At 39.4% G+C, this 14620-nt stretch overlaps 1 protein-coding gene across 5 annotated transcripts in view; it reads right to left on the bottom strand.

Moving 5' to 3' along the window:
- LOC149776050 (uncharacterized) overlaps window positions 1–14620 on the bottom strand; it is a 117123-nt gene that overhangs the window by 13560 nt on the left and 88943 nt on the right. For 4 of the 5 annotated variants that reach the window (XM_089942305.1, XM_089942306.1, XM_089942301.1 and 1 more), the window contains exons 20-23: window positions 9680–9826; window positions 8984–9067; window positions 7012–7101; window positions 5007–5093 (exon numbers count right to left, since the gene is read on the bottom strand). In XM_089942305.1, coding sequence (XP_089798431.1) covers window positions 5007–5093; window positions 7012–7101; window positions 8984–9067; window positions 9680–9826 — 408 coding nt within the window. The remainder of the gene's footprint in view (window positions 1–5006; window positions 5094–7011; window positions 7102–8983; window positions 9068–9679; window positions 9827–14620) is intronic. The other variant, XM_089942302.1, reaches the window with a different exon arrangement.

Raw genomic sequence — 14620 nt, 5'->3', positions numbered from 1 at the left:
AAATACATTAAAGGCGACTTTCATCTCATTGTTATAGATACGTGCTTCTAAATCGGTTACATTCCATCCCACTCGCTTCGCTAAATGCAAGGAAGAGTTTAGATCCCAAGTTAACTAATCTGGCATATATACAGATCGTAATTCACAGAGGCAGAATTTGTCAGGGTATCCTGAAACGGCAACCGTAGTTATTTCATCATTGGAATCATTTCCTCTAATCAATGAACCCACCACAATGAAAATCCCTTATGCGACCACATCTTATGATTAGAATGCTATGAAGGCAGATTTTATGGCTTTGTAAATATCTAAACACCAATAGTTAACTAAAACGATGTCATTCCCTGTTCTCTTTCGTTTGCAATACTCCACAGTAACGTCGCATATATTTCAGGTACAATTTGCTGCAAAACTAGCAAATGCTACCAACCGACACTAAGAATATGAAAATGTCACTCATTTCGAAGTAAATTCAACATTCCCTATCGACTTCAAACCTTTTCATTCTTGAAGAAATTGATTGGCTATTTAGTAGATTTATTGACACTTTTATGTGCATATTAATTCTTTGAAAATACGTATCCAATCCTGATACCTTTGGAGAATTACTACCTCGCAAATCCAGCCCTAACAGAAACTATTAGCTAAAGGGAGCTAAATGTTGTCTGCAAGCCAAAATGTTGGTCGGGCATAGAGATCTCCCCTTAGGTATAAGGTTTGGTGGCAAAGCCTAAGAATGGGTCGGTTACTACTTAGAACACTCTCTGTAGATGTAACTGCTCGACGGCCGGGAGGATAAATGTGTATTATGATTGGGTAAGTTTTCTCAAATAAACATTTTTTGCTAGGAAGAATTGCTTTCTTCTTTAAATACGGTACAGAATCATACTAGCTTAGGAGAATACGTTATAGCTTAAGGGAAGTATATCCCCTTACCCCTGAGATATCATTTCCGGTACCTTAAGGTATGCGAGACGGGTTCTAGGTAACCCGACTCGAGGGGACCTAATCTGTGGGGGCTAGGCTTCAAATATGGAAACTTACCAGCCCCAAATCCAACGGAAGTCGTGAAGCCGTGTCTTAAGAAGATGACGATCGATACGAAAGATAAAAGTGAGAGAATGTAGGCTCCTATACCATGCCACAGCTTGAATGATATTGGTTAGCGAAAAGTTCCGGTCGAATGCTAGGCTTGTATTAAATGTTCCAGCCTTGTGAGCCAAAATGAGTAACAAGTTATGAGGTTATTTCTTTATATAGCGAGCGGATAACCCATTTAAGCTAGGACAAGATAGTCGGTTTTGATATATCCCCCTGTCCTTTTTTGACAATTGGAAAGAGGCATGATCTCCCTTGACGCAAAGACTCTGTTCTATTAAGGTACCACTTGAAAGCCCGAACTGGGTTTGTAGGTGGCCGTCAGCTAATGTGTCCAGACTAGGCAGAGGTTTCATGACAAAAGTCTCGCTATCCGTGGAAGAAACCAAGTTCTTAGCGATGAAAGAGAGTGCCGTCATGAGTAAGACTGATCCGTCTTTTCGGAACTGCAGGTAATACGGCCTGTCGATAAGGCATATATTTCGCGCATTCTGTCTGCAGTCGCTAACGCCGTGAGGAACTATGTCTTGCGGGAAAGCTGTGCCAGAGATACCCTTGAAAGTGTTTCAAATATGTCTTATTCCGCCAGTTAAAGATGAGTTCCACACTGAGCATAAGGCTAACGTTTATGATTATGGCATACTCAAAGCTGGAGAGGATAATGTGATACACTGATTCTCTTGCTTTCTTTATCACTTTTTTGGAATCAGAGGTGCTGGAAGGTAGACATATGCTTTCAGCCAGTTTCCAATCAATTCATAGAGCGTCAACTGCACGGACTTTGAGTCCGGAAGTGGAGATACAAGGCTTGGAGTTGGTGTTGCACATTGTCGCAAACAGGTCCACCAGCGGTCGGTCTCATCGGGTACATATCTGAATGAAAACCAAAGGATGAAGAGACCATTCTGTCTGTAGCAGTTGACAAAGCTAGTAGTTAGAAGTCCATGGATATAGCACACTTGTATGTGGATTTGTTGTTGACAACGCCACTGCAGAAAGTCCCAAACCAGGACGCAATGGTCTTTAGATTTGGTTCCTCCTTTTCATTTGAGATAAGTCACTACTCTAGTACTTGGTTCCTTTTTATCGTCTTGAGATAAGTCACCACTGTAGAGTTGTGGGACGCAATGAGAACTCCCTTGACATGCAAATATTCTTGCCATTAGTTACAAGCTTTCTCAATGACCGTCATCTCCAGAATGTATTGCTATGACGACGTTGCTTCTGTGCAGAGCATGCACCGATGTTTTACCGACAGGAAGATTGCATTTTGGCTCCCCTGCCTTACATACTTGCATCTGTACAGACTGTAATCTTGGGCGGTTGTACTTGTATATTAATATCAGCCGTGAGCCAAGTTAGGTTGCCCAATGGTGCCTTTACTGTGTGAAGATGGTCCAGTGGCCAACTTTAGGCCTACATTTGGGCAGAAGAATCGTTTACAATGGGTGCATAGGAAGGCGACCTAGCACCATCCGCTGCCACGTTGAACAAGCCTAGTAGGCGAAGGAATTCCCGTGCGGATAGCATTCCTCGAAAGTGAAAGTGCTGCTACGGTTATGATTTAAATGTCCGAACCTGAGATGACCAAATATATGATGTCAGTGTAATGAACTCCATAACTATGTGAACAAGTTGTTGAAATGGTACTAGGTCGGATTATTTTGTTGTTGTTGACGTACAGATTGGTAACAAGGGTTATCATGTCTTTTTAGATCTACCTCATTAATGTTTCTGCAAGATGTCATATAGGAACTTTGATGCAGCAGCCATAGCAATGGTCTGGATGTTCGTCGTTGCTCGATTCATCAGATGATTGACGACCCAGGGGTCGATATTGAGACCCATTATGAATGCCATGATGTTGTAGGTGAAGGTATGAACGTCCTGGAAGCCTTACGAACATGGACATGAAGGTATGCGCCCTCTAAGTCCACATTGATGGCGAAGTCTCCCTAATTGATGGCGTTCAAAAAACGCTGAGGTGTTTTCATTGAGAACTACGAGGCGTAGATGAACTGATTAGGTTGATGACCGGACGCAGCGTACCGTTTGCCTATGAGACCAAAATAAGTCATTAACGAACGATAGGACCCTCTCGGTGCTAGATACGCTTTAGTATACGAGAACTGTTGTTTTTGCTCGGCGGATCTTCAAAAAGAAGGCTTACAGAGGTTCGTGTCCCATGAGTGGCCCTTGGGTCCTTTTGTTGACTTCCCGTACTATCCCTGTGTCAACGCTGTGGTATAAGGGTTAGAGTGGTCCCTACGCATGTCTGCAAAAGTTGGGTTCGACGTACTGGAAGCCGAGCTGTTAAGGACTGAGTCGATACTATTCATATTGTGGCCCCTCGTGATCCATAGTATATGGCCTTGGTCGTTCGCAACGGAAATAGGTCATCAATGTCGGCATCAGTTGGGACAGGTTATATGATATTTTATCAATGATACTTGTCCGTATCTTTGCTGAATGTGATCAACGTGGGTGCTTGAAAGCTCTGTCCCTCGCTGTTCCGCAGTAGGAATTAAATCGAACCCCGATAAATATTGTAACCCGAACCAATCTTGTGAAGTCTCATAAGCCACCCGTGCGAGTGACTAACAGCATGATTATGCATGCAGATAAACATGAATCAAGTGTCCCCTTTAGAAACATGCATGCTCAAGTAAACCATATATATATATATATATATATATATATATATATATATATATATATTGTACCTGTACTTGTTTGACCAGAGCGAAAACAATACAGAAATGTACACAAGTGTCTATAGTACATATAAAAACCTTCCCATAAAGAAACTGATGCTCTGTAATAGATACTTAAAGTAGGTGCGACAATATATATTAAGAGGCGATTACCTGCAGTGCAAAAGCCCACAGACTGCCTGTGTAAGTAAAGACATTGAAGTTGGCGTCCGGATGCTGCGAATACCTTGGAATACAAACTCACCAATATGTGCCCGTTTGTAATGGCATTAAACTTATATTTCAGTTTTTGAAAGCCCTAGAGCCTTGCTTGTACATAAAATATTGTTGCTGGAGTTTAATTTGAAGTCGCTTAAGCTCTCCGTGCAAATATCTAAATGTGTCACTATTACAAAGTGCTAGCAAATTGTAAAGGCACAACTTTGTCGGGATAGGAAGAGAAGACGTTCGAAGTATAAATGGAGCATACTTTCCTTAAATGTGAAGAACTCCTCCAACTTGCATTCGTACATTTTCCACATAGATGCGAGATTTTTGCGATGTCTATCGTGACGAGAGCATGTTTCTTGGTACGAGTAGCAACTGCCACTTTCTTAGGCTTTGCTGTCAGGTCTTTTACCTAAGGGGAGCTCACTCTGTCCGACCACAACATAGGTCAGCAGAAACATTTTATCTCCATTTAGCTATTGTACTGTATGGAAGGGCTAGATTTTCAATGTTCATAAGGTATTATGATTGAGTAACGTATCAAAAACAGAGAGTGTGCTCAATATACTTCTATATATAATAAATGTTCAAAACCTTTTTTCTTCTGTTAGTGTCTCATCAGAAAACTAAGTCATTAAAACATCACAAAGAACACCCCTTTATGCAATTACATCTCATTAATGAAAATGGTATGCACCGAAGGCAAAACCTTTGCTTTAGGTAAACACGTTAAGACAAAATGTTAACCATAAATCTCTATTTTGTTTCCTTTAGGTTGTCCAGTCTACTGAATACTGCTAATTACAGTAGCTTACGAAACACATGTTTTTGGATTAATTTATTTATATCACCTAATATCATCTTAAATTTAAAGCGTATTAGTTTTCAGTTATTGTGGATAACAAACTAAACCTTTCATAGGTGGTGGACTATACTAATCATTACTAACATAATGTTTTAAAAAGATATAAAATATATCGTAGTTACCCTGATGATGGCTCTTATGCTTCTCCATCTCATTCATTGTGGAGAATATTGCGCCACAAATCATGCAGCACTGATTGAGATGGAAACCTGTTCAATGAAAGTATGAATGTCAAATGGTCTTTCAGGCAATAATGTCTGAATATTGTCGAAACAAAATGGAACAGAACAAGTCAATCAGTTTCTCACCACTTGAACGCATAAATCATTCATTGTTAGAACTTTGAATTGTCCCGTTCCTAATTTATTCTAGTGTTCAAACAATCTTCTCCAGTTAGGGTCACTTCATCATCAAGTCCTTCAATAGTTGGCCCACCACAACCACAATTCTTCATGGCACCACATCCCCTCAGTTGGATTCGAATGCATATGGAGCAGATTGTAAGCTTTGATAAACATATAAACATGGTGTCAAATCCCAAAAGTACTTCAGTAACTTCTCGAGAAGAAAATCAAACACAGTCAATAAGATTTAACTGGGAGGAGAGTGTATGTGTGTCATTGTATTATGATTGGGCAAGTGATATTGCAGAAACACATTTTACCTTAACATTAATTTTTCTTCTTCAAATATATTACCAAACCCTAATACTTTAGAACAGATAAGTGCTGCAGGGAGTTACTTCCCCTTACCACAAGAAACACGTTCCATAAGGTACGTGAAGCAGCTTCAAATCTTGTGAAATATGTGGAACACAGTAGTGACTGCAGACATAGCTTAAGGAACGTATCAACCCATTCCTCCTCGACACATGCAGCAAATCCAATAAATGTCAGGTAACTGCATCATTCTGAAGTTGTCAATTGATATTATAGCATGTTGTACTGCAGCTATTTGCCTCATGGGATCAAACTGAACTAATTATGATGAAATATTTATGAGGATAAAGCATGAGAAAGACATTGTTGCCGTCTATGATACGACCTTAATAATGTCACGTAAATGTTATACACATATTTACTGTTATACCCACACAATAGTCAAACTGCAAAATGAACATCATTTGGCCTCGAGTTATATCTCGATGGGGACATGTAAAAGTCCATCACATTTTGTATGAAAAGGTCTGAGCTGGAAAATTGATCTTTCCTTCCTTCAAAGGTAAAAATTAATTAAGATCCATGTCTCTATACCAGGTCAGTTTTTTACAGTACCACTTCAATGTACTTTTGAAGCCTGAATTCTCCCCCAAGATACAGGATCCAATGACAAAGTAGGTTTCAAAATAGCAAACTGATTTCCCTTTGAGCAGACGCCTATTTCAGGCAAAGAAAACAGGTGTCGTCATGACTTTAATTGCACAATCATGATGAAACTGTATACAGTTTAAATCAATGGATAAGGCATGCATCGCACTCATTCTGTTGACGTGGCTAGAATGATTTGAATCAGATTTTATATGAGATGAGCCAAGGAGGTTCTATGTAGTGGTTAAAACATGTTTATTCAGCCATATCAGAACTCATTGTAGGTTGAACATAGAACCAAAGTCTTTGGTTATGACAGGTCAAACGTAAACAGAAGGTAAGAGGATGATTTGTGTCAGCCTATATTCTTACTTCTGTGGTGACAAAACAAGGTCTAAAATTGTTGAACAGTAAACATTTATCGTGTCGAGATTGTAGTTTTTTGTTCCATCTTGGAGAATGCCTATATGATCAATGTATCTCAAACACTTATCCAGAATGAGTAATATGTGTCATGAAATCAAGTAATAGTTCAATAGTTTTTAAACATTGGTTGTTTCAGACGTAGATCACTGTGCCTCTAAAATTAAAATGCAATCGCATAACTAAATTGATTGTTTTTAAACTAATCATGATGTGTGTAAAATTTACTTTTAAATCCACTTCACTACAATACACTATTAATACTATCATACGGCACCCATCGCCTGATCTAATCGCACAGTCCATATACCATTACGACTATGGCGCTGTTGTGTTGGATGGAGTTGTAACTCCAACTTTGCGTATAGGTGCAGTGAATAAAATATATTGTACCTACCCTTATGATGGACCTTATGCTTTTCCATCTCATTTATTGTGGAGAATATCGAGCCACAAATCATACAGCACTGACAGAGACGGAAATCTGCTAAATGAAAATAGTTCTGTAAAAAGGTCGTTCAGACTAAAATGCCTGAATATATCTAACTATCAAATCTAATCTAGGAGAAACATGGAACAATATTATCATATGGAACCATATGAACGCAGAAGTCAGTTGCTCATTATATCTTTGAATAATTTAGTTTCTAAATTAAAATGTATTTTATTGTGTAAAGGTAATGGGCCTTTTTATAATTAACTGTCCAAAGCAATCTTCTTCAGCTGGGTCAGTTTATCACAACGACTATGAGCAGTTAATCTACCACAACAGTCACGCTTGATGCAACCATATAACTTCAGTTGGACTGGCATGCGTACAGGGAAGAGAGCCTGCCTTTGTTAAACACATATACACTAAATGTTAACCGAAAGAGGTTCATTCGCTGTCCCTTCTTCTGAATAGTTTCATGCTATGGGGTTGTATACAACAATATATTCTGAGGCCTATTGTTCCATGTTGTGATCTTGAATTAAACTTAATAGCTTTCAAAAGGATCTCCTTTGGATGATAAAAGAAAACCCTAAAGGAACGTAATAAATAATAATAATTAATTGATTAAAGTCATCGTAGCAATCATGCTTTCTTAGAATTGCTTACGCAATAAATTACAAAAATATATAAAAAGCCAGATGTATATAATAGTGGCATATACCTAATTTTCATTACATGCAAATATTTTAACAGCTAAAGTCCTAATATATGTTTTCCTTAATTTTGGATTGTAAAACAGGCCTACACAACAATTTAAAACACGTTTCAACTGTTAATAATTGTGTCATAAAAATTGTGACGTATCAAGAGTTTTAAAAATAAGTCATTTCAGATACTGAAGATTGGCCTTGCTTGGAAAGCAAAACTATTTCCTTCAGAATGACTCATAAAGTATGCATGACTAAAACTACTTTGTTTGAAACTAATCATATGGTGTGTGCAAATTTTTTAAATTTGTTTTTCATACTTTCTTATTTTGTATAGTCCAATACATTCTATATCCAATATTCTAGTCAGCCAAATTAAATGTTGCAGTAGGTAAACTAAAATGTGTTTAGAAGCAGCTAGTTATACAAATTTATTCATAAAACATTTGCATCAAAATGTATTAACCTCAATGGAAATACCACCTACCCCTGAGTTCATTCATTTTTTTCTTAAATTCTAATAATGCTTATAGGTGTTATAACTTTAGTCACTTCTGAAAGGCGATTGCTATCAGTTTTAACAAGAGAAAAGGATGTATATATTTGAAGGCTAAATCTGGTTTATTGCAGAATTAAAAATTTTTATTAGCACCGCTGATGCTGACAAACGTAACACATTTTAAGCATATTTCACTTTATTGACTTCGATAATTTTCTTTTAAAATGAATAATATTCATAAGATGTAGATTACAACTGAGAATAAAACAAACAAATACACGTAACCAGAAGCTATACAGGACACAAGTTACATTAATATATAAAACCACAAAGTGAAGCATATTTTGTTGAGCACAATTAGACTCATCCCCGGAATAAGTGCTACTGGGACGAGTGCTTGGAGCTTTTTCTCTGAAATTTGTGGGGATGCTGCAGAAATGTGACAGAGCAGAATTATTTAAATTATTTGATAGGGAAACAGCTTTAAAAAATGGTTTGAATGATTATGACTTTAATATTTGCTGACACATGCTGCACCCAATTTTCAATTGACATTTCATCTGGTCTCAAATCACCACTCATCTGTCTCTGGTGTTTTTAATATGTGTGAGTTATAATCACTACCTAAACTATTTTGTAACTGTACTTAATCACGAGCATAATGTACAGGTATCACATTATATCAAGCAAAAATAGAGTAAGATATGGACATATAATACTTAATTCGAACCTTTATGATATCTCCTGTGTTCATCCATCTCCCTCATTGTAGAAAATCTCCTGTCACAAATGTCGCATTGATAGGTACCGAAATCTATTAAATATACATAGGATTGCACAGTTCACCCAATGATTACATTTAGAAATACATTTAACTATGGAAGAAATGAAGCACATTAATTATATTTGCATGTATACTGAAAATGATTGTTCATTTATATTCCAATAATTCTCTTCCTCTATCCTCTCTAAACGTGAATGGTACTGTGACGTACACAACATTCAATTCTGAGAACTTTCCTTACTTACGCCAATGAGATCTTTAAATTGCAGATTAATATATTTTAATCGGGCATCTTGTGGATTACAAAGAAATTTAAATTTCAGGTGCGATATTGCAATCACAAATTGATCAAAACCATAATAAAACTGTATTAGCTCCTAAAAGAAGTTCCATGTAACTAATATAATCGACATCGTATATATATATATATATATATATATATATATATATATATATATATATATATATATATATATATATATATATATATATATATATATATGGTATTGACAGTTGTTGGACTTTTGCTACCCTATTTTACACATAGTTAGTTTTGCCCCGAGTCAGGAAAGTTCATCGCGTTTAGATTCCAGAGCATAATACAATACAAAATAAATAAGACATAGATATAGCATTTCTCACCTTTATGATATTTCTTATGCTGCTCCAAATCACTGATTTCGGAGAATCTCCTACTACAAACCTTGCACCTATGACTCTTATGTAGGTCTAGCTCTCCCAATTTGGATAATTTATCTTCAAAACCGCCGATCTCATAGAGTGTGAGTTCTGTTAAATAAGAAGAAGAATTGCAGTGATCTTCCTCCTGTCATATATGTATGCATGCGTGCGTGCATGTGTGTGTGTGTATGTATGTATGTATCTATGTATGTATGTATGTATGTATGTATGTATGTATGTATGTATGTATGTATGTATGTATGTATGTATGTATGTATGTACGTATATTTGTTAATTTTCATGATTGTAGATTATATATATTATTGTGTGCAGTGCGTGCTCATCCATGTAACAGTGTCATCAACAGCAAGGTGCAGAGCCTGCAGACCACCAGGGAACTTTTTTGTCAGTGGACAGTTGTTCACAGTGTGTGACATGTTATGTAGAGCTCCACAGCAACAGGAACAGTCGTTGGCCTGGCCCCATCGGACAAGGTTAACTGCACAACGACCCTGTCCTCTCCGAAAGCGGTTCAGCGTGGTCCACAGCTGACGTGGAAGGTTGAAGCCAGGATGACTCAGTTACGAGGGAGTGGTTGACAACATCTGTTGAAGACCACTCGACACTTCATGCTGAATTAGGTGCTGTCATACCTCAGGTAACGAACCTAACCAGACTGGGCGTTTCGAAGTCAGACATACTGCTGAATGTGAGGTGATGTTCATGTACAGTGGAAGTTTCTCAATGGCATAGACCTTAGCCAACACTTTTGATTCTAGATTGAAGGGACTAAGCAAAAGATTAAATAGCTACTTCTCTATCGTTGTGAGTCTGTATTATATTATGAGGTCATTTCATTCTTGTAAACACTGTGATAGTTTCAGAGATAGTGAAAAATACTTTTATTGAAGTAAAGGTGTTGAAGAGACCAGATCAGGTCATGTGATTTGATTTCAAAATATGAGCTCCTCAGAAATCGGGCAGATCTATATCCTGACTGGTTAGTGGCTAGAAATTCATTCTAGTACTTAAACTTGTTGGCAATGGTGATTCGAAATTACTCAATTCGAACTTCATTATGCTATCTGTCTTGCGACTCAGTTTCTCAGATAAAAGATTACTAAATGATAATTATGTATCCCTAGCATTGTCATACGTCTTAGAAGATACAGATAGATTATTTGAGTGGATTCATTAATTTATTTCAATTATTCATTGGAATTACAAAAGTTCTCATACTTTTCAGAATTAGTAGATTATTGAATTACTGTGAGTTAATGCAAAGACATTTTGCATTAAATCACTGTAATACATCAAGACTATTGGCACATCAGCACAATAGTTTAATCTTCATTTGGATGTCCACTGGAACTCATTAGGATTACTCGATACTTTTGGACTTGTAATATAGCTGTTATGGCTATTTAGGATTTCATTCATCATACTGTAAGATATTTTTAATTTTTTAATTTCAATTTTACGGAAATAAATGATATTTATAATTTTTCAAAACATGCTGTCTTTCACTAATTTCTGTTGCTTAGTTTGAGAGAGACGTAAAATATATTTCATATTGTGGAAGGAACCGAAGTGGACGTTAGTAAGGGGATATTTAGACAGGAGTAACCTTGCAATGGCCCTGTGTACACACACACACGGTTTTTTTTTTCTTCTCTCTCTCTCTCTCTTTCTCTCTCTCTCTCTCTCTCTCTCTGTGACATACACACATACAAACACAAACATAAATACACACATATAGTGGATTATATTACAAGTTTTACAACTAGTAAAATTTGTGTTATATAGTTGGCTTGACTTCGCTTGCGAAGATTAGGAACGGGTATGTCCATGTCTATTGCACGCGCTGGTGGCTGACGAGCTCTATACGTGACAGGCACGTCCGTCCACAGAGGCTGCAGGAGAATGTCTGGGTTGTGGTGGGTGCTGCCTATGGTTCCTGGTTTGTTCTTCGCCATCGTTTTTCCTCCATGATGCCCCGTCTGTTTTGTTCAAAAGTGTAAGCGGCCTGGTGAATTGTACGTCGTCAGCTTTCACGGTCAGCAGCTTGTGATGCCCATTGTCGGTGATCGGTGTCACAGGTGGTGAGGGTCTTTGTCAATGTGTCTTTATATCTCTTTCGAGGTACCCCTCTATCACAATGGCCAGCTGACAGCTCACCATACAGTGGGATCTTTGGCAGGCGATAATCCTCCATCCTGGACACGTGCCCTGCCCAACGAAGCTGTATGTTCATGAGCGTGGCCTTAATGCTGGCGATCCATGCTTGTTTGAGGACTTTAGTGTTGCTGACGAAGTCACTCCAGTGGATGTTGAGGATGGTACAGAGGCAGCGCTGATAGAAGCGTTCAAGGAGGCGGAGGTGGCGGCTGTAGGTGACCCAGGATTCTGCGCTATATAGGAGGGTTGTCAGTACGATAGCTCTGTAGACGCTGATCTTTGTATCTCTCTTGAAACTGGCCTTGTGCCAGACTCGTTTTAGAGACTGCTAAAGGCGCTGTTTGCCTTGCCCGGTCTGTTGTCTATTTTTTTGTCAATCTTGGCATCAGAGGATATCACAAAGCCCAGGTAGGTGAACTGGTGGACTATGTTCAGCTCTGTCTGATCAATGAAGATGCTTGGTGGTCGATACTCTTCCTTGGGAGCAGGCTGGTGAAGTACCTCAGTTTTCTTTAGGTTGACCTCAAGACCAAAGAGCTGGCAAGCTTCTGCAAAGCAAGATGTTACGCACTGTAAGGCAGCTTCCGTGTGGGCAGCAAGGGCGGCGTCGTCTGCGAAGAGAAGTTTTCTAATCAGTTTTTCCAAGGTCTTGGTGTGGGCATGAAGTCACCTTAAGTTGAAGAGGTTGCCATCTGTCCTAAATTGGATATAGATGCCATCTTCGTCATCAAGGTCTTCTGTTGGTGTTTGGAGCATCGTGCTGAAGAAGATTGAGAACAGTGTGGGTGCTAAAACGCAGCCCTGTTTCACGCCATTTGCAATTGGGAAGGTCTGTGACATGTCGTTATTGTTTCTGAGCTGACCAAGCTGGTCTTCGTGTAGTTGGATGACCATAGTAAGGAACTTAGGAGGACAGCCGAGCTTTTCAAGGATTTTCCACAGTCCAGTTCTGCTCACCGTATCAAACGTCTTCGTCAGGTCCACAAATGTACAGTTATTCGTTTTGTTCTCGGCGTTTTTCCTGGATCTGTCTCAGGACGAACACCAAGTCAGTTGGCTCCGAAGCCACATTGACTCTCTGGAGCATGTTCTTCTGCAATGGTGGACACCAGTCTGTTTATCAACACTCTAGCAAGGATTTTGCCTACAATGGAGAGCAGAGTTATCCCACGACAGTTTGAGCAGTCAGACTTTTCCCCCTTGTTTTTGTACAAAGTGATTATGACTGCATCTCGGAGGTCTTGTGGAAGTTTCCCTCGCTCCCAGCAGCAAATGAAGAACTCGTGGAGTATGGTGTGCAACGCTAGGCCTCCTCTCTTCCATATCTCTGGTGGGATATCATCTTTTCCTGCAGCCTTTCCTGTCTTCGGTTGTTATATGGCTTTTACAGTCTTTTGCAGTGTGGGTGCCTTATCCAGTTCCATCTTACGTTGCTCTTGTGGGATGCGATCAATAGCTGCCTCCTGGTCTGTACGGCTAGTGCTGAAGAGGGTGTGGAAGTGCTCTGAGCAGCGGTTCAGGATGGATTCCCTGTCAGTGAGTAGCTCTTGGCCATCTGCACTCCGTAGGGGGCTCTGTATTTGGAAGGAAGGACCATACACTAATTTCAGCGCTTCATACAGCCCCTTGTAGTCACCAGAGTCAGCGTACAGCTGGTTTTTTTCTGCAAGCTTTGTCCACCATTCATTTTGTATGTCTCGGAGACTGGACTGGAGGGAGCTGCACATAAGGCGGAAGGCTGCTTTTTTCTGTGGACAATATGGTTGTGCGAGATGGACTTGGTACACTGATCTCTTTTTGGCAATCAGTTCTTGGATTTCTTGGTTGTTTTGTGGTGAATTCAAGGATTTCTAATGGTTTGCAGAATGATAGCCTTGATGTGATTCCACGTATCGTCTGGAGGTAGATCTGGCGGACAATTAAGTTCGTCAAGCCTAGACTGCAGGCTCTCTTGAAAATCTGCCTTAACGTCTTCAGACACCAGGTATTTTATCTGGAGCTTCCTTTTCGGGGTACTCCCTTGTTCTTTGGGTCTGGGCTTGAAGTGGAAGTCGAGCTTGCATAGGACAAGACGATGATCTGAATACACTCTGCACTGGGGATCACTCTTGTATGAAGGACATCTTTTAAGTCCCACTGGCGTACTATGATGTAATCAATTAGGTACCAGTCTTTTGATCTAGGATGCATTCAGGTAGTTTTCAGGCTGTCTTTCTGCCGAAATACGGTGTTTGTGATGGTGAGCTGTAATTCTGCACAAAATTCAAGAAGCAGGTGCCCATTGTCATTGCAGCCACCCAAGCCATGTTTCCCAAGGACGGCTTTTTAGTGTTCTAAGTCTCGGCCCACTCTGGCATTGAAATCTCCGAGGATGATTATTTTGTCGCTCTCTGGGACACTTTTGATAAGTCTGCGCAGGTCAGCGTAGAATTTATTCTTTTCAGAATGATCTGCTTGGAGTGTTGGAGCATATACACTGAAGAGTGTTGCGTGTTGTTGGTTCCCTAACGGAAGACGCATGGACATAATGCGGTCGTTGTGACCAGTGGGAAGGTCTTTCTGGTCTGTTGCTGCCGGTTCAGTCTAGCATTGTTCTGATGTTCCAACAAACCAGTTTTAGTCTTTTGCCACCATGTGAATCAAGTGGGGCATGCCTTGTTTTTTCTGCTAAGTTTTGACTGCGTTGGAAGATGCCCGTTGGCTGTGGCAGACCAAGGGGGGTGG

The sequence above is a fragment of the Sinohyriopsis cumingii genome, chromosome 18 (genome assembly GCF_028554795.1).
Source record: "Sinohyriopsis cumingii isolate HCF-2022 chromosome 18, ASM2855479v2, whole genome shotgun sequence".
NCBI lineage: Eukaryota > Metazoa > Mollusca > Bivalvia > Unionida > Unionidae > Sinohyriopsis > Sinohyriopsis cumingii.
Note: the sequence above shows the minus strand (reverse complement) of the source record. Positions and strands in the feature narration are given on the sequence as shown.